Source organism: Schistocerca gregaria, chromosome 8 (assembly GCF_023897955.1).
Source record: "Schistocerca gregaria isolate iqSchGreg1 chromosome 8, iqSchGreg1.2, whole genome shotgun sequence".
In the NCBI taxonomy this organism is placed as follows: domain Eukaryota; kingdom Metazoa; phylum Arthropoda; class Insecta; order Orthoptera; family Acrididae; genus Schistocerca; species Schistocerca gregaria.
Genome location: NC_064927.1, coordinates 476081955 through 476102044, shown reverse-complemented (window position 1 = coordinate 476102044; position 20090 = coordinate 476081955). Strand labels below are relative to the sequence as shown.

The 20090-nt window shown below is 41.6% G+C and overlaps 1 protein-coding gene across 1 annotated transcript in view; it reads left to right on the top strand.

Moving 5' to 3' along the window:
* LOC126284249 (translation initiation factor IF-2-like) overlaps window positions 1-19840 on the top strand; it is a 138807-nt gene extending 118967 nt beyond the window's left edge. The window contains exons 4-5 of the mRNA XM_049983047.1: window positions 8584-8830; window positions 19317-19840. Of these exons, the coding sequence (XP_049839004.1) occupies window positions 8584-8830; window positions 19317-19473 (404 nt within the window). The 3' untranslated portion in view covers window positions 19474-19840. The remainder of the gene's footprint in view (window positions 1-8583; window positions 8831-19316) is intronic.
* The last annotated feature ends 250 nt before the right edge of the window (window positions 19841-20090 follow it).

The following is a 20090-nucleotide window of genomic DNA, read 5'->3' as shown; positions in this document are numbered from 1 at the left end:
CTGTACAAATTGTAAATAGCCTTTCGCTCCCTGTATTTTATCCCTACCACCTTAAGAACTTGAAAGAGAGTATTCCAGTCAACATAGTCAAAAGATATCTCTAAGTCTACAAAAGCCAGAAACATAGGTTTGTCTTTCCTAAATCTAGCTTCTACGTAGGGTTAGGATCAGTATTTCCTCACGTGTTCCAATATTACTATGGAATCCAAACTGATCTTTCCCGAAGTCGGCTTCTACTAGTTTTTCCATTCGTCTGCAAAGAATCCGCGTTAGTATTTTGCAGCCGTGACTTATTAAACTGATAGTTCGGTAATTTTCACATTTGTCAAAACCTGCTTTCTTTGGGATTGGAATTATTATAGTCTTCTTGAAGTCTGAAGGTATTTCGCCTGTTTCATACATCTTGCTCACCAGATGGTAGAGTTTCGTCAGGACTGGCTTTCCCAAGGCTGTCAGTAGTTGTAATGGAATTTTGTCTATTCCCGGGGCCTTGTTTCGACTCAGGGCTTTCAGTGCTCTGTCCAACTCTGCACGCAGTATTATATCTCCCATTTCATCTTCATCTACATCCTCTTCCATTTCCATAATATTGTCCTCAAGTACATATACCCTATACAAGGGTGATGTACTTGAGGACAATATTATGATATTGATACCCACTTTTGAAATTCATTGCCAGTACTTGAGTATGGTCCACAAATACTCATGTGAAAAGCTCACAGAGTTGAGATTCGAGCTAATGAGAGTACATTACGTCTTCATGGGTGGACAGTGAGGAACAAAGACAAAAGATGATCTTGTGTGTTCTTCAGGGTAGTGTTTCATTCAGCTGGCGTAACGAATAACGTTAATACGAATCCAACACTTTCGAGAGACGATTAAATGCTGTTAGAAAGTGCAATACAAAAATATCCATTGAGATCTCTGCAAAATATCTGCATTGAACACACATGGACAACTGCCTGTTAATGAATAACTACTAGAGTCTGAAAAATACAACAGTGTGTGAGAATACAAGGTGTTAACGTTACAATAGATGTATGATTGGTATGAAAAATACAAGTTTTATGTACAGAGGCAGGATACTATGGTATCCCTGAATATTTGTCAGATATCGCCTACAGACCGTTTATACTACCCATACCTGAATACTGCTGAAGTATGTAGATTGTTATCGATTTAAAGTAACATGGGACAGGGAACGTAAGCACAGAAAACGACGGCGGGAATGTTCAAACATTGTTTGAGTTGCAGGAACTAGAAAAGAGATACCTAAACATTTTCTAAAGTGTTCTTAGGTACAACTGAGTAGCGTTTCCATGATGAAATCTACAAATGGTTTTAAGCTTGGAAGATAAGCGCGCCGGACAAAAAATTAATCGCCCCAACGATGTCAGCGTAATACAGTAACAACACTTACGCTGAAGTTCAACGATCATGAGATAGCGGTAGGAAAATACACAGGGGACGAGAGTATCGCGTAGACACGGTATGACAGTGCATTGGCAGAGCTTTCATTTGCACAACTCAGGTAATTCGTTTGGAAAGTTTTTTGCCCTGACTATGACCGCACGACGGGAATTGGCAGACTTTGAACGCGGAGTTGTAGTTGTAAAACTACGCGTGGGACATTCCACTTAGGAAATCGCTAAGGAATTCAATATTCCGAGATCCACACTACCAAGAGTTTGCCGATAGTGCCACATTTCAGGCATTACCTCTCACCACGGAGAACGTAGTGGCGAATAGCCTTCACTTAACGACCGAGAGCAGCATTGTTTACCTGGAGATTTTAGTGTCAACAGGCAAGCAACACTGCGTGAAATAAGCACAGAAATCAATGTCGGACGTACGTCGAACATATCCAGCAGGACAGTTCGGGAAAATCTCTCGTTAATGGGGTATGACAACAGATCGCCGACGCTAGTGCCTTTGCTAATAGTACATTTCCTGCAGTGCCTTTCCTGAACTCCTGACCATGTCGGATGAACCCTAGACGACTGGAAAACCGTGGCCTGGTCAGTTTCCAATAGTTAAGAGCTGATGACAGGGTACGAGTGTAGACTTTACAAAGCCATGGACCCAAGTCATCCGCAAGGCACTGTGCAAGCTGTTAGTGGCATTATGGCGGTTTGGTTATGTTTGCATGGAGTGGACTGGGTCCTCTGGTCCAAATGAATGACTCGTTAGTATTACGTTCGGCTACTTGGAAACCATTTGCAGCCATTTATGGACTTCATGTTCCCAAACAACGATGGGATGTCACCAAGCTACAGTTATTGGCAATTAGTTTGAAGAACATAATGGACAGTTAGACCGAATGGTTTGGCCACTCAGATCGCCCGACATAAATCTCACCGAACAAAGATGCGCTGTAGTCCAGAGGTCAGTTAGTACAGGAAAACCGAGCGAGGTGGCGCAGTGGTGAGCACACTGGACTCGTGTTCGGGAGGACGACGGTTCAACTACGCGTCCGGCCATCCTGATCTAGGTTTTCCGTGATTTCGCGCAATCGCTCCAGGCAAGAGCAAGGACGGTTCCTCTGAAAGGGCACGGCCGACTTCCTTCGTCGCCCTTCACTAATCCGATGAGACCGATGACCTCGCTATCTGGTCTCCTCCCCCACACAACCCAACCATGCACAAAATCTTGCAGCGGCAACACCTACGCAATTATGGATGGATATGGAAGCAGCACGGCAAATATCTCTGGAACAACAACAGATACAGGTACGACTGTAAGGCATAGGGTCACGAAAGTAAATAATATAAGACATCCTAATACGTAAGTAATGTTATTGTTAACACAAACTTAAGGTTGTTTTTAATTGGACACTCTATTATATTCTACACAATCAATAAAATGACAAATCACAAGTAGAATGGAGTTGATGGTATCGCAATTCTTCAATTACACTGCAAGAAACTGCAAAGCAAAGTTGACGCTTCAAATAAACAAAACGCGCCGCTATTGCACACACCGACACGTAAGCGTGAACTCCACTTTGCTCGTAATGGTGATGTGACTACCGTGCCACGACACAACAAACTCTGTACTTATTGTTATTTACGCTGTTAATGAATCGACCGGTCGCTGTTAATGAATCGACCGGATACAATACAAATGTCTGTCACACTCAATGCAAATAAGGAAAGATTTTGCGTGCTTTATTGATCTTACTACAGTAGTAGAATGGACATAAAGGTAACGAATAACCCAATATCATCAGCCAGGGTATACATAATTAATGGCTGACCAAGATCTAACGGCGAGGTAAATGGTAGCTGTACGTAATTCTGTGACAGGATATCTGTATCGTTTCGAGTCCACTTACTAACACTGTGAGTAACAGTGAGTACAGCTTTTGTTGCATTCTAGTACGTCAATTACACCGCGATCACGAGCAACGTGAGATTCATGCTTTGCATTTAGGAACATGCAGTAGCCGCGCTTTTCGTTTCTTTCGAGCGTCAGCTTCACTCTGCAGTTTCTAAGTAAGTAACTGACGTATTGCGATGCAACTAATGCCATTCTTTTTCTGATTTTTCATGATATTGATTGTGTAAGAAAAAATACAGAGTGTCCATTAAAAAAACGTAAGTTTACGTTGAAAATAATATTTTCTTACGTTTTAGAATGTCTCATATTCTAGGATCAAATTTTCACTCTTCAGTGGAGGGTGCGCTGATATGAAACTTCCTGGCAGATTAAGACTGTGTGAGGAACCGAGACTCAAACTAAAGAGCTTTGCCTTTCACGGCTAAGTGCTCTACCAACTGAGCTACCCAGCACAACTGACAACCTCTCTTCACATCTTCACCTCAGATTTGGAAGGTAGAAGACGAGGTACTACGTTGGTACCTCAGTCGGTACAGCACTTGTCACTGAAAGGCAAAGGTCCGGCTCGAAGTTTTAATCTACCAGTAAGTTTAAAAGTCTCATATTATTTACCTCCATGAACCCCTACCTTACATTCATACACATGAAAGTTGTTTTTCAATATCTATTGTTGTTACAATATGCTGATACATGCTGAAACAACGCCCTGGTGAGCGGTTTGTGGGTTTAAATCACCTCGGGGTATGACCATGCGGTGCATTTGACCTGCGGTCGTCGCACGTTGGCGTTGGCAGCAGTCCACATACACAGAGGTGTGTTGGTGCATGTCAGAGAACGGTGCAGCGAGTAAGTGTGCAGACGTTCTCAAACGTGCTAATGCTGACAGTGTGTTGAAAATGGCTCACAGAACACGTACTGATGACGTTATGAGGGGTAGAATAGTAGGGCGACTGGAGGCTGGTCAAACACAGCAGGTCATAGCACGGGCCCTCCGTGTGCCTCAGAGTGGGATCTCAAGATTATGGTAACGATTCCAGCAGACACGAAACGTCTCCAGGCGCTACAGTACGGGACGTCCACAGTGTACAAGACCACAAGAAGACCGATATCTCACCATCAGTGCCCGCAGACGGCCACGGAGTACTGCAGGTAGCCCTGCTTGGGACCTACCCGCAGCCGCTGGAAGAGTTATCTCCAGACACACAGTCTACAGACGGCTGAACAGACATGGTTTATTCTCCCGGAGACCTGCAAGGTGCATTCCACTGACCCCTGGTCACAAGAGAGCCAGTAAAGCGTGGTGTCAAGAACACAGTACATGGTAGTTGGAACAGTGGTCCCAGGTTATGCTCACGGAAGCGTCCAGGTATAGTCTTAACAGTGATTCGCGCTGGGTTTTCGTCTGGCGTGAACCAGGAACGAGGTACCAACCCCATCATGTTCTCGAAAGGGACCTGTATGGAGGTCTTGGTTTGATGGTGTGGGATGGGATTAGGATTACTGCACGTACACCCCTGCATGTCTTTGACAGAGGAACTGTAACAGGTCAGGTGTATCGGGATGTCATTTTGCACCAGTATGTCCGCCTTTTCAGAGGTGCAGTGGGTCCCACCTTCCTCGTGATGGATGATAATACACGGCCCCACCGTGCTGCCGTCGTGGAGGAGTACCTTGAAACAGAAGATATCAGATGAATGGAGTGGCCTGCCTGTTCTCCAGACCTAAACCTCATCGCAGCATGTCTTCAAACCCCGACGACACGTCAGGAGCTCCGACAGGCACTGGTGCAAGAATGGGAGGCTATACCCCAGCAGCTCCTAAACCACCGGATCCAGAGTATGCCAACCCGTTGTGTGGCCTGTGTACGTGTGCGTGGCGATCATATCCCACATTGATGTCGGGGTACATGCGTAGGTAACAGCGGCGTTTTGTAGCACATGTGTTTCGGGACGGTTTTCTCAACTTATCACCAATACCGTGGACTTACATATATGTGTCGTGTGTGTTCCCTGTGTGCCTATGCTATTAGCGCCAATTTTGTGTAGTGCCAGGTTGTGTGGCACCACATTCTGCAGTTATCCTTAATTTATGAGCATATATATATATATATATATATATATATATATATATATATATATATATATATATATATATATATATTTGTATGGTGTTACAAAAAGGTTGCAAAAAGGTACGGACAAACTTTCAGGAAACATACCTCACACACAAACAAAGAAAAGTGGTAATGTGGACATGTGTCCGGAAACGCTTTAATTCCATGTTAGAGCTCATTTTAGTTTTGTCAGTATGTACCGTACTTCCTCGATTCACCGCCAGTTGGCCCAATTGTAGGAAGGTAATGTTGACTTCGGTGCTTGTGTTGACATGCGACTCATTGCTCTACAGTACTAGCATCAAGCACATCAGTACGTAGCATCAACAGGTTAGTGTTCATCACGAACGTGGTTTTGCAGTCAGTGCAATGTTTAAAAATGCGGAGTTGGCAGATGCCCATCTGATGTATTGATTAGCACGGGGCAATATCCGTGGCGCGGCACGTTTGTATCGAGACAGATTTCCAGAACGAAGGTGTCCCGACAGGAAGACGTTCGAAGCAAATTGATCGGCGTCTTAGGGAGCACGAAACATTCCAGCTTATGACTCGCGACTGGGGAAGACCTAGAACGACGAGGACACCTGCAATGGACGAGGCAATTCTTCGTGCAGTTGACGATAACCCTAATGTCAGCGTCGGAAAAGTTGCTGCTGTACAAGGTGACGTTGACCACGTCACTGTATGGAGAGTGCTACGGGAGAACCAGTTGTTTCCGTACCATGTACAGCGTGTGCAGGCACTATCAGCAGCTGATTGACCTCCACGGGTACACTTCTGCGAATGGTTCATCCAACAATTTCAGTACAAATGTTCTCTTTACGGATGAGGCTTCATTCCAACGTGATCAAATTGTAAATTTTCACAATCAACATGTGTGGTCGGACGAGAATCCGCACGCAATTGTGCAATCACGTCATCAACACAGATTTTCTGTGAACGTTTGGGTAGGTATTGTTGGTGATGTCTTGATTGGGCCCCACGTTCTTACACCTACCCTCAATGGAGCAGGTTATCATGATTTCATATTGGATACTCTACCTGTTCTGCTACAACATGTGCCTTTACAACTACGACACAACATGTGGTTCACGCACGATGGAGCTCCTGCACATTTCAGTCGAAGTGGTCGTACGCTTCTCAACAACAGATTCGGTGACCGATGGATTGGTAGAGGCAGACCAATTCCATGGCCTCCACGCTCTCCTGACCTCAACCCTCTTGACTTTCATTTATGGGGGCAATTGAAAGCTCTTGTCTACGCAATCCCGGTACCAAATGTAGAGACTCTTCGTGCTCGTATTGTGGACGTCTGTCATATGATGCGCCATTCTCCAGGGCTGCATCAGCGCATCAGGGATTCCATGCGACGGAGGGTGTATGCATGTATCCTCGCTAACGGAGGACATTTTGAACATTTCCTGTAACAGAGTGTTTGATGTCACGCTGGTACGTTCTGTTGCTGTGTGTTTCCATTCCATGATTAATGTGATTTGAATAGAAGTAATAAAATGAGCTCTAACATGGAAAGTAAGCGCTTCCGGACACATGTCCACATAACACATTTTCTTTCTTTGTGTGTGAGGAATGGTTCCTGAAAGTTTGGCCGTACCTTTTGTAACACCGTATATACACTCCTGGAAATGGAAAAAAGAACACATTGACACCGGTGTGTCAGACCCACCATACTTGCTCCGGACACTTCGAGAGGGCTGTACAAGCAATGATCACACGCACGGCACAGCGGACACAGCAGGAACTGCGGTGTTGGCCGTCGAATGGCGCTAGCTGCGCAGCATTTGTGCACCGCCGCCGTCAGTGTCAGTCAGTTTGCCGGGGCATACGGAGCTCCAGCGCAGTATTTAACACTGGTAGCATGCCGCGACAGCGTGGACGTGAACCGTATGTGCAGTTGACGGACTTTGAGCGAGGGCGTATAGTGGGCATGCGGGAGGCCGGGTGGACTTACCGCCGAATTGCTCAACACGTGGGGCGTGAGGTCTCCACAGTACATCGATGTTGTCGCCAGTGGTCGGCGGAAGGTGCACGTGCCCGTCGATCTGGGACCGGACCGCAGCGACGCACAGATGCACGCCAAGACCGTAGGATCCTACGCAGTGCCGTAGGGGACCGCACCGCCACTTCCCAGCAAATTAGGGACACTGTTACTCCTGGGGTATCGGCGAGGACCATTCGCAACCGTATCCATGAAGCTGGGCTACGGTCCCGCACACCGTTAGGCCGTCTTCCGCTCACGCCCCAACATCGTGCAGCCCGCCTCCAGTGGTGTCACGACAGGCGTGAATGGAGGGACGAATGGAGACGTGTCTTCTTCAGCGATGAGAGTCGCTTCTGCCTTGGTGCCAATGATGGTCGTATGCGTGTTTGGCGCCGTGCAGGTGAGCGCCACAATCAGGACTGCATACGACCGAGGCACACAGGGCCAACACCCGGCATCATGGTGTGGGGAGCGATCTCCTACACTGGCCGTGCACCTCTGGTGATCGTCGAGGGGACACTGAATAGTGTACGGTACATCCAAACCGTCATCGAACCCATCGTTCTACCATTCCTAGACCGGCAAGGGAACTTGCTGTTCCAACAGGACAATGCACGTCCGCATGTATCCCGTGACACCCAACGTGCTCTAGAAGGTGTAAGTCAACTACCCTGGCCAGCAAGATCTCCGGATCTGTCCCCCATTGAGCACGTTTGGGACTGGATGAAGCGTCGTCTCACGCGGTCTGCACGTCCATCACGAACGCTGGTCCAACTGAGGCGCAAGGTGGAAATGGCATGGCAAGCCGTTCCACAGGACTACATCCAGCATCTCTACGATCGTCTCCATGGGAGAATAGCAGCCTGAATTGCTGCGAAAGGTGGATATACACTGTATTAGTGCCGACATTGTGCATTCTCTGTTGCCTGTGTCTATGTGCCTGTGGTTCTGTCAGTGTGATCATGTGATGTATCTGACCCCAGGAATGTGTCAATAAAGTTTCCCCTTCCTGGGACAATGAATTCACGGTGTTCTTATTTCAATTTCTAGGATTGTATATGTGTGTGTGTGCGCGTGAGTGCGTGAGATAAGGCAGATATGCCCCCCTTGAGAGTGCTGCCCCTGGTTGCAGGTTCTTCGGTGGCGGAGGCGCGCCCGGTGGGTCTGAGCATCGCGGGCATCGGCGGCGTGGCGGCGAGCCGCCCCCAGGGCCTGGCGCTGGTGGGCCCCGGGGGGCTGGCCGTCTCGCGGCCCGTCGCCACCGCCATCGCGGGCGTCCCCGTGGGTGAGGCCGTCGTGGGCCCCGGAGCGGGCGTGGGCGGCGGCGGGGGCGGCGCCGGCGGGGACGACGGGGACGGCAGCGCTGGCAGCGCCTCCAGGTAGTACTAAGTGCCGCAAGTAGTGGCGCTGGCCTCGCCTCCCGTACTTCACACCTAACACGCGCCTAATTGCTGCCTTGTTGGGCTTGTTGATCATTCCCGGCTCTTTAGTCAGAATTTTGGGAATCCCTCCCATTCTTATTCCCAAATAAATTCCATGCCAATAGCAAATAGCCATGTAAAAAAACCTTAACTGAACTGAATACTCAGCTGCATCTAAGAAAACATTCTCATCTTTCTACGTCCTACATAGATATTAAGGTCTGCTCCTTTTGGACCCGAAAAAAAATCTTGTACAACGCTTGTAATTTTAATTATCATTTACAGTGGTATTGTCTTGCAAGGCCTTTCTCACGTCACCAATGGGAAGTGTAACACATGGCGAGAAAATACTAAATAGGGCGGGAACTTCAAAAATTTTAGGTTACCGTAATAATGAGGATTTAAGCTGAAAAAAAAAAACACTTTTTAGAATTCCTAAAACAACTTAATTAAACCACATTATCACTTGGAATCATTGCAAGCCTTGAGAAGACCAAATCAGTAAGTTGACATACTTTACAAGTTTTCATTCAGTAATGTCATATGGAACAATCTTCTGGGATTACTCATGTTAAGGAAACGTAAGTATTCAGTGCTGAGAAATGTACTGTAACAAAAATATATAGTGCCCACCCACAGTCGTCTTGTAGACATATGTTCTGGAGACGAGCATGCTGACTACCACTTCACATTATATTTATTTCCTCGTGAAGTTTGTTGTAAATAATCCACTACAATACAAAAGGAACAATAATGCACATAATTACAGTGATGTTCATTAAGATTTAATTTAGCAGAAAAAGGTTTGCACAGCGCTGCAACTCAAACTATCTATAAACACTCAGTAACGTAAAATGTCTGACAGAGATCAAAGTGAAATTTGAAAACAAACTGAAAACGTTTCTCCTTGACATCTCCTTCTATTCTGCAAAAGAATTTCTGGTAATGTAATGTGTATAAGGTGGCGGGTAGGAATTACCATACTACATCTGTGTATTGGAAACAACTTATCAGTTTCCAGCTTGTAGCCGTATTTACAAATAATGTGAATGTAAAATGACTCGTTGCACATCAGTTCAACTTATCATAAAATGATCCACGTAACATGAACTAAGTAACACAGGAAAGCTCACAGTGCTTGCAGCTGGTGAACGCTTGAGTACTTTATATGTGTGATGTATGTCATTTTGATGATTCATCATCTACCTCGGTTACCCCAATAAAGTACAGACGCATGCAAAGATTTCCATATACTCTTATTTAACGTATAACTAATATGTACTCTCCCTTAAATCTACCTTCGATGTTAACTATCATATCGAAACAGAATAACAGAAGTCACGTAATCATACGACTGCCTTCTCTGAATCATTCTCGGTAGCTGGTGTCGGACTTTGGGATATATTCTCACATTAAACAGGATTTTTATTTTGGTATGTTTGTGTATGATCTGACGAAATATTAGTAGTAGTAGTAGTAGTACTAGCTTTATTCATCTGTATATCTCTTTTTACAATGATATGGGACATGTCCAAGTATTTACACATGTAGACCAATTTAAAATAAACTAATTTGTAGACAGATATATTCATAGACTTCTAATTAAAGACGATCATTAGAGTTACTCCAGGTGTACAATACATTTTTATAAATAACTTATTAAATAATGTAATGCCACACTGTTCACACACACACACACACACACACACACACACACACACACACACACACATACACGCGCGCGCACACACACACACACACACACACACACACACACACACACACACACACACACACATTTGTGATCTCTGGGCCATTTTCTGTACCGCGACTTCACATTTGCTATCCTGAAAAACTGAGTCAGCATTCCTCCATAATAACTGGGATATTGAGCTCAGAAAGAGTAATAGGTGATAGTATTGTGCTATGCATAGCTTGGGGTAAGTATTTATAGGAAGGAGAAAAGAAGGAAAAAACCAAAAGCGAAGATGTTATGTAGAATTTGTATGTTTTATAATCATTATTATTATTATTATTATTTATTTGTATAACATTTTTTTCAAACCCCTACTCTGCGTTACCTAAATTATCCTTCAATGTATAAAATGTATTGTATAACAGGTAGCTTTTAGCTGCCTTTTTAAATAAGTGTATTTTTGCAGTTTCTTTAATCTCTTTAGGTAATTTATCACACAGTTTTATTCCTTGGTAGAAAGTGATATTTTGAGCTTTACGTTTATTTTTTCTTGGTAAATGTAAGTTGAGCCTATCCCTTGTTGCATGGTCATAGACAGAGCTGTTTGTGCAGTAATTACCAATGTTATTTTTGATGTGTACAACTAAGTGGTAAATGTATTCACATGGAGGAGCTAAAATCCCCAGTGTTTTGAACATATCTTTACAATGAGCTCGACTAGTAGTTTTGATTATTATTCTTATGGCTCTTTTCTGCAGTTTGAAAATTATGTACATATTTTGTGCGTTTGTTCTGCAAAAAAGAATGCCATAGCTAAGAATTGAACGTACATGTGAATAATGTGTAACATGTGAATAATATGTAACTCTGCATGTTACACACTGATGATAGAATTCTAAGGGCATAACATGTTGATTACATTCTGTTTGCAGGTACCTTTGTGTGTTCACACCACTTCAACTGAGAATCAATATTCATTCCTAGAAATTTTGTGTTTGTTACACAGTCTATATAGGTGGCATCTACATTTAATTTAACATTGCCATTGTTCCTCTTCAAACTCAAATTCATAGCATTAGTTTTCTTTATGTTCAATGTCACTTTATTGCTTATTGACCAATCATAAACATCTTTGAGAGTTTCATTTGCTTTGTCGGCAAGGAGTTCTCTTGTTTTCTCAGTAACTATAACATTGCTGTCATCAGCGAAGAGAATTTTTTTCACCTTGAGTAACACTACTGGGGAAGTCATTGATGTATATCAGGAATAGTATTGGTGCTAATATGCTACCTTGCAGACCCCTATATTAATGTATTTTGATTGTGATAAGTGTTTTGCTAAATGTTTAGATCTATTTGAAGTATGTGTTATCTCTGCTCTTTGTACCCTATCTGTTAAGTATGAGTGAAACCAGTCATTAGCTACCCCTCTTATTCCTAATGCTTCTAATTTATTTAATAGGATCTGGTGGTAGACTGTCTCAAAAGTCTTAGAAAGATCAAAAAATATGCCAGCGACACATTCGTCTTTATCAAGAGCATCAAGTACAACTTTTGTGAATTCTACTATGGCTGACTCCGTATTTTTCCATTTCAGAAACCAAACTGTGACTCGCTTAAAAGAATGTATTTATTCAGGTAATTCATTAATCGGTCTTTCATAATTGCTTCTGTTATTTTTTAGAAAGGTGAAAGCATGGAAACTGGCAAGTAATTTTCTATGTCTTCTGCATTACATTTCTTAAGGAAAGGTACAATTCTTGCCTCTTTTAACTGCTCTGGAAATGTCCCTGTAGTGAAGCATTCATTTATTATATTTCTTAAGGGGTCTTGCATAATCCCTATGCATTGTTTCAGTACACACATTGGTACTTCATCTAAGCGTACTGACTTTTTATTTTTTACGGTTTGAACAGTAACATCATTGATTTTGTGCAACTTTATTTACAGGTGTTATATTTGTTTTGGGGGAATTTTTGGTGTAACTTCTCTGCAATACTTGAAATTTGCTTGTTTACATGATTTGCTAAGTGGTGTGGATCATTTATTACCTTATCCTCCTCCCTTAGCAGTATGTTATTCTGCAGTTGTTTGCTTCTCCCCGTTTCCCTTTTTATAACGTCCCAGACTGCTTTGCTTTTACTGTCTGCAATATAATTTTGCCATTAAATGACTTTTTTGCAGCAATCAGCACCTTCTGACAGATGTTTTTGTATATATAACAGACATTTAAGAATTCTGGATCTTTGTGAAACTTTATCATGGAACTGAGATGTTTAAGTGTTTGGGAGGAATTATTAATAACTGCTGTTATCCATCTGTCTTTGTGAGATGTTGATAAAGGCTTGCATACTTTTGCAAATGCTTTTTCAAAGTGCAATTTAAACAATGTGGTGAATTTATAGAATTTCATATTCACATTGCTTTCGTTATACTCTTCATCCCCACTTGGTTTTTATAGTTCTTTTGAAAAATCTTTTATTTTGATTTCTGATAGATGTCGTTTGTAGGCTTGTAGTATATGGAATGATTCGATGCCTGATTTTACTGTTGTTATTTGGCAGAGATGGTCTGATAGTCTGACACCTTTTACAGCTACACCACATTTTTCCATGCCCATATATGTGGTCACATGGTCAGTTACTGCTTGCAGTCGTTGTAGTAACCCTTGTTGCACTACTAACCAATAGTGAAATGCCAAAACTTTGAAGGATGTTTATGAAGGTCCTGCTGGATTCATTTAAGATATTAGTGTTGATGTTGATGTCCCACACAGAATTATGTTGACCTTTGTACTTGAGACTTTATCTAGAACGTCTGTTAACTACTTGAAAAAAGTGTCCACACTACCACTGGGAGATCTATACACACACAAAAATGATTAATTTCATGGTGATATCAAGCCCTGTTAATTCAATAGCTGATATTTCAAAGTGTTTGTCTTTACTTACCGCAATTAGGTCCTGTCTTGATTTGACTGTGTTCCTTTCCTGATATAAATGCATGGTCTTCCACCCCTTGAAGTAGTTCTGCGGTAAGGGTTTGTCTTCACCTACAGTGATAGTACTATATGTTGGAGTTCTGTGTCTCTACACCAGTGCTCAGTAATACAAACTACTGTGCAGTTCAAAGTATGGAGCTCAACTTCTAATAGTTGTATTTCATTTTTTATTGATTGCATGTGTTGATGGAGAATTGTTAAGTCTGTGAAATGCCCCATGTTACTCTTTCCAATGGCTTGTTTTTCTTTGTGACACCTGGTATATGTGATATTTGAAGTGTCAAAATCTGTTTTGTGAGTGATTGTTTCAGTATTTTTTAAACTGCTGGAGATTCTCTTTAGACAGGGGTACTGGTTCTCTGGATTTATCCTAGAAAAAGACCTACTTTTCCTACCTATGACAACAGGTATTTGACCATGTATGGCCCGAGATCTACCCCCTATACTTTCATCAGTCAGCTGTACCAGTCTTCCCTTCCCAGTCCTGTTTAGGTTTAGGCCACGCCTAGTGAAAACCCATCTGTTTATATAGTCTCGACAGACACCAGAGAAACATAAGCAAAGTTGGCTCTCCTCAGAGCCTTCCATAACCCCACGTTGATTCACCTCACAGCTCCATCAAGGTGTGGTCGATCATGACGCCGGAACAGCTCAAAAACGTTTACGTTGGTGCCATGAGTCAGGGAAGCTATCTTGTCCAGGTCACCTCCTATATCATATGCCCCATCCCTGTCCAAACTGTTTCCCTCCCCACCCACTATCACTACATGGTCCTCTTTTGTAAAGTCCTTTCATAAAGACCCTAGGTCCTCTATCACATGACTTAGCCATGCATTTGGTTTTAAGATACTGGTGGTCTGATACGCTGCCCCTAAACTTTCCTGTAACTGCGGACCTACACCTCGCCCATGGCTACTGTATAGCAGCAGCACTTTCTTCTTCCTAAGACTTTGTACATTCCTAGGCTTCTTGGCCACGGTTGAAGTGTGCTGCACATTTTCTCCTCCTCGTTCTACCTGAGGCTCTTCTGCACCTAACTCTGGCAGTGGCAGATACCTGATTTTGGTGTTGATGATAAAACTGTCAGATCGTGTTCCCTTTCTTCCTATCCTTCTACCAGCTGCCAGTTCCCAGGCCCCGTCCTCCCCCCTATCTCCCTTGATTCTTATGAGTTCCTTCCTTGCTTCCTCCAACTGTACCTCAAGGGCACAGATTTTCCTTTCCTGTCCCCCAATCAAAATGTTCCTTCTGCATATTCTACAGTAATGTTCTCCCAACATTCTCCCCACTGCATCCCCCCCCCCCCCTGTGAAAATATGTCCTACAAGATTGGCAACAAATGCCTCTACTCACTACCCTATAACAGCTCCCACATTTCTCACATATGGTCAGTTTCGAAAGAATAATTAAGTTTAAAGAATGTTTTAAACTTTTCAAGGACGTGAGACTGGCAGTGGAAACAAAAAATGACTCAAAGCTCTTATGTGCGGCGGTTGTTGTTTTTGTACTGATTTAGAGATACAATGACAGAAGAAGGAATTTGTAATTACTTAGCTTTTAGAGAATTTGAGTTATCAGGCGTGTTTGGTCAGGTTTTCAAGGTCTTTTTAAAGGGATTTCTTATAAGGCTGAGGCCGAAACGTCTTCGGTTGCGTAGTTCATGAAAATGAAAAGTGACAGTGATCACCACGAAGACCTTTATAAGTGCTGTTACGTTTATTGACTCGTACAATGATTTTATGTCACCTATTGCCACATTAATATCTGTTCTATGTTTAAAGCACTCCTTACTCCCTTAAAACTAAATGCCCTTTTTCTACTCGATGTTTCTTATTCATGAAGTCCCTAGGCAAAGGAATGTATATAAGTTTCTCTGTCTTAATACTCGTTGTGTCATTATATTTCACTTTCTTTGCACTCACTGTAATTATTTTTTCCTTTTATTACATTTATTATTATTAGTGGTAGTACTAGTAATAGCAGAATTATTATTGCTGTTAGTTTATTATTAACCTTGTCATTCGAAAAGCCTCAGATGCATACAAATTACGTTTCAAAACATGTTTCATTTGCGTTGCTACCATTTATACTACAGTTAATAGAGTTATAAACATTTTAGATCTAATAGGAATTAGTGAAGTGACAGGATGAATAAGTTTCCTGGTCAGCTGAGTATGGAGTTATCAACAAAAGTCCATTAGGTTAAACGCAGGAGTAGGAATAATGGAGACAGTGGCAGATATGACAGTCATTTAGAAACTACATATTGAAACATAAAACACATGAAGAAGCTTAAGTGCCTGACCTGATTTATTAGTTTTACAATGCTGATTAAAGGTATGGGAATTGCTGAAAAGCTGAATAATTATGATGGGACCTGGGAAATTGAAAGAGCCAGAGGCTACTGAGAGGTTTAAGAGGAACATTAGCCAAGGACTCTGTGAAATGTCTGAAAGAAATACAACGAAAGATGAACTAGGAGCTTCTAGAGATCTAGTAGTAAAGGAGACAGAAGAACATCTAGACACAAAGGCAAAGCCCATAGAACTCTTCGAATAGTAGCCGACATATTACATTTATGATAGGAAAATATACAAAAATTTTGTAAATGAAGTATCACCAAAGGAGAATGCAGATGGCTAAAAAATGAGACTGAGCGAAAATTGAAGAGTTCACTGGAGTAGTAACTATAGGAAAAATTAAGAGCTGTTGGAGCGTGCATGTATATCTGAGTGTTATATCATGAATAAGAAACTAAAGAAACACTTGGGCAAATAGAAACAGTAGTCCATCAAGAGCTCGATTGGCAAGAAAATGTCAAGTAAAGATGGAAAGTTTTAAGAAGGTCTCCAGAAAGGGAAGAAACTTGAAGATATTCTTATGGAAATGGAAAAGAAAGTGGGTGAAGATGAATTTGAGGTATAAGATAGTGCAGGAGGAATATAACAGAGCACAAGATTTAAGTCGAAACAAGGACCCGAAGCAGACGCTTTACCTCAGAGTTATAAGATCCTTGGGAGACCCAAACATGAGAAAACTACTCTACATAGTATACGTGATAGATGAATATGCTCAGAATTCAACAATGATATAATTACCCCAATACCAAAGAACGCAGGTGCAGCTTGGTGACAGTTTCGGTTCTCTAGAAATGTAGAAACACGTAAGAAATACTGTCTTCACAACTAATTGTAGCAGATAAGTCGACTATATGGAGACTCACATTTGTTGCAGATGTTGATTTAGAAAACAATTTTACAGTTGTAAGAAAATGAGACAGTAGTGAACGGCCGTGGTCCCCCAGACATCCAGTTAAAAGTATGAACACACAAAACCAGTTTTAGAATGTTGTCTGAAATACATTCTTTGATATATTGAAGTTATAAAGAATGACAACAGGGAGTGACAGGTCGTATCCAATTAGTGCAGATGCCAGATGCAGGTATAGAAATTTAAGTAGAAGAAAAAGCATCAGCGTTTGAGATCAAAGTGAGATAGGGTTGTAGTATACCTGCATGTTACTCAGTCTCTATATAGAACGATCAGTAACGAAAACCAAGGAGAAATTTGCAAAAAAGAATTAAAAAGAGGAAATAAAATTTGTAAACATTGCCGACGAAACTGTAATTCTGCGAGTAACGCCAAATGTCTTGTAAGATCAGTTGGTGCAGTGGACACTGCCTTCAAATGAGATTTTCAGGCGAATATGAACAAAAGTTAAGCAACGCTATTTGAATACAATTACGTGTTGCTCAGGAAACAAATTATGGATAGAGTCATTAATAGTAGCTGACGCCTTTTGCCATTTGACCATGAAAATAACTAACGATGGGAGGAGTAAAGAAGCTATAAATGCATACTGGCACCAACCACAAAAATTTTTCTGAGAAAACGAAATATTTTATAGCCTTATATGAAAGGGAGGAATGAACGATAAACAGTACAACCAAGAAGAGCACAGAAACATTTCAACTGTGGTGCTACATAAGAATGCTGTGGATTAGGTAGATAAATCAATTAATCAATAAGGAGACACGAATCGTATTGGGAGAAAAGAAATTTATGGCACAGCTGAAAAAAAGACTGGATAGGCTGACGGGGCACACCCTGAGTAGTTTATTTAGTAATGAAGGAAATTTTGTGGGATGAAAATCGTAGATAGAGAACAAGGACTAATTACAGGAAATAGGTTGGAGTGGACATTGGTTAAGAGTAGTTACGCAGAGATGAAAAGACTCTAGCACGAGAGATAAGCGTGGAGAGATGCGTAAGACTTTTCTTTCTACTTAAATCCGCAAAAATATTCGAAGTATTATCATTCTTGAGAAAACTTTTGTGAAGACGTTCCGGATGCATAAGAGCCTGATCCAGTGTAACAGAGGGCCTGAACTTCTTCATGTAATCAATTTAAATAAGTAAATAAATGTGCTAAAAATAGTTTCATGATCTTGAAAGCATTTCACATTTGAGGCCTTTTGTCCTTTATTTTAACGTTAAGATGAATTTAGAGAATTAAAGCTTATTACTCTCCAAATAACGATACAATGCAATGCAATCTGTAGTTTACATGAAACTGATAGGTCTAACATCAATTAGTTATCTCAAGAGGACTAATGTTAAAGTTAAAAACGAACTTTGTTGTGGATACTAGTCTTCTTCTCGTTTTTGCTATGTAAAATTTCTTACCCAATTTCGACTGCTGTATGATTCGTAAGGAAGAGAATCAGAGAAGTTGCATAAGTAGAACAATTAATCGTACTTAAATCGATGACTTTGAGAGTCAAACTTCCAAATGAATGATCAGGAAACGTCTTAAAATGTATATAGTTACCAGATTCAGAGTTATAATTCACGAATGAGGTCATCTGTAACCAAAAAAATAATTATTTGTTTGATAAAATAAACAAATTACTTTGAAAAATTGTCATTCCATACTTTGTACGAAAACTTTATAGATTAATCTTCGTTGTAATCTGTAGGTGATTTGCTCAGTTGTTTCATAATTTTTTTAAGGAATTACTGTACTACTTAGTGTTTTCCTGTGCCTATTGCTTTCCAAATCTCCATATCCCCCGTTTTCCTTTTGAGGCACACTTCACGGGGACTTCCGTGCCTAGGTGCCAAGTATAGATGTTCACCCGTCTTTTCAGTTTATTATTTTAGCTAATGGTTCCATATTAATTTATTTTCTAATATAAATTTTTCTCTTTGCTTCTAATAATGCATAATCAAACGTACTTGTTAAAAATTTCGTATCATCTGATATTTTCATGATTAGTCTCTTGCAGTATGTATTCCATTTTTCGTTCTATCATCAAAATTACCATTTTTATCTTCAATAATAATGTTTGATTTTATTAATTATTCTCCATGAAATGTTATTTTCTTTGTTGTTTTTTATTTTATTTTGTATTCTTGTTTACAGTCAAAACGGTATTATGCACGATGTTTCGATCACCAGCACTGTGTCTACAATTCAGCTATGTATTTTCCCCCTTCAAATTTTCGGAATCCCATTCAGTTTTCCATGTTTCAGGCATGTAGCGTATGTTTTTATTAAATAGTGGTGTAACACTGCGCACTTGCGTCCTTTCTTTGTGGGAGCCTGATCTGTAGATTTTCAAGTACTATATATTGTTCATTTCACGTTTCCTGAAAACTGACGAGGGAGTTAGCAGTCCTCAGTGACTAACTGCACCTTCTTACCTCGAGTATAACAACGCCCGTTTTTACTGTTGCTCTGTGCAGGTACAAGGTCCGCACCCGCGTCAGTTCGAGCAGCCCCCAGGAGCTGGCCGTGGGGCCGGGCGTGGCGGGTGCCGCCGGGAAGTACAGCGTCATTCCCAGTTCCGTCTCTAAAGCGGCGCAGCCGCTGCTCCTGCTTCCACTCAACTACTACTACTAGCCCCTGCCGTGCCGGCAACACTTCGTACGTCGCTGTGCAACGTACGGCATACTCAACGCCGTCCTGCAGAATTCTTCCACATGAAAAGCAGACAAAGTGCAAATGAATGTTCTGACATAATTAAATGTCCGCAAAGCTGCGCATTCATCCAGCAGTAGTTCCCTTGGTGGAAAATTAGGACATTGGCATAACAATTCATTTAATCTTTCCGCACGTACGAGTTATGGTGTCGTTTAGGCGACAGTCGTCACGTTTTGCGCTGTACCGATCTAATTCAAACACTGAATATGTTGTGCAGTTCGTAGTGATACCACAGAATGTACATTTACAAAATTTTCTTTCCGAAATAAATTTTTTTTAAGAAACACTGAATGTCTCATACAATACTATTTCTCGTGAACACGACAAAAGGAGAGGCACAGAACAGTTAACAATCACTGTCTCTTATACCTTTATACCTTTCCAGATAACCTATATATATATAACTGATTGCTGTTAGCCAAAAGACGTACGCCTTCAAAAGTTTACAAATTTCATTCGTCTGCGAACATGCAGAAAACGCTGTAAAATAAAATAAAACATTTCTTCACGAAAATCTTCCCTTCGACTAGACATAG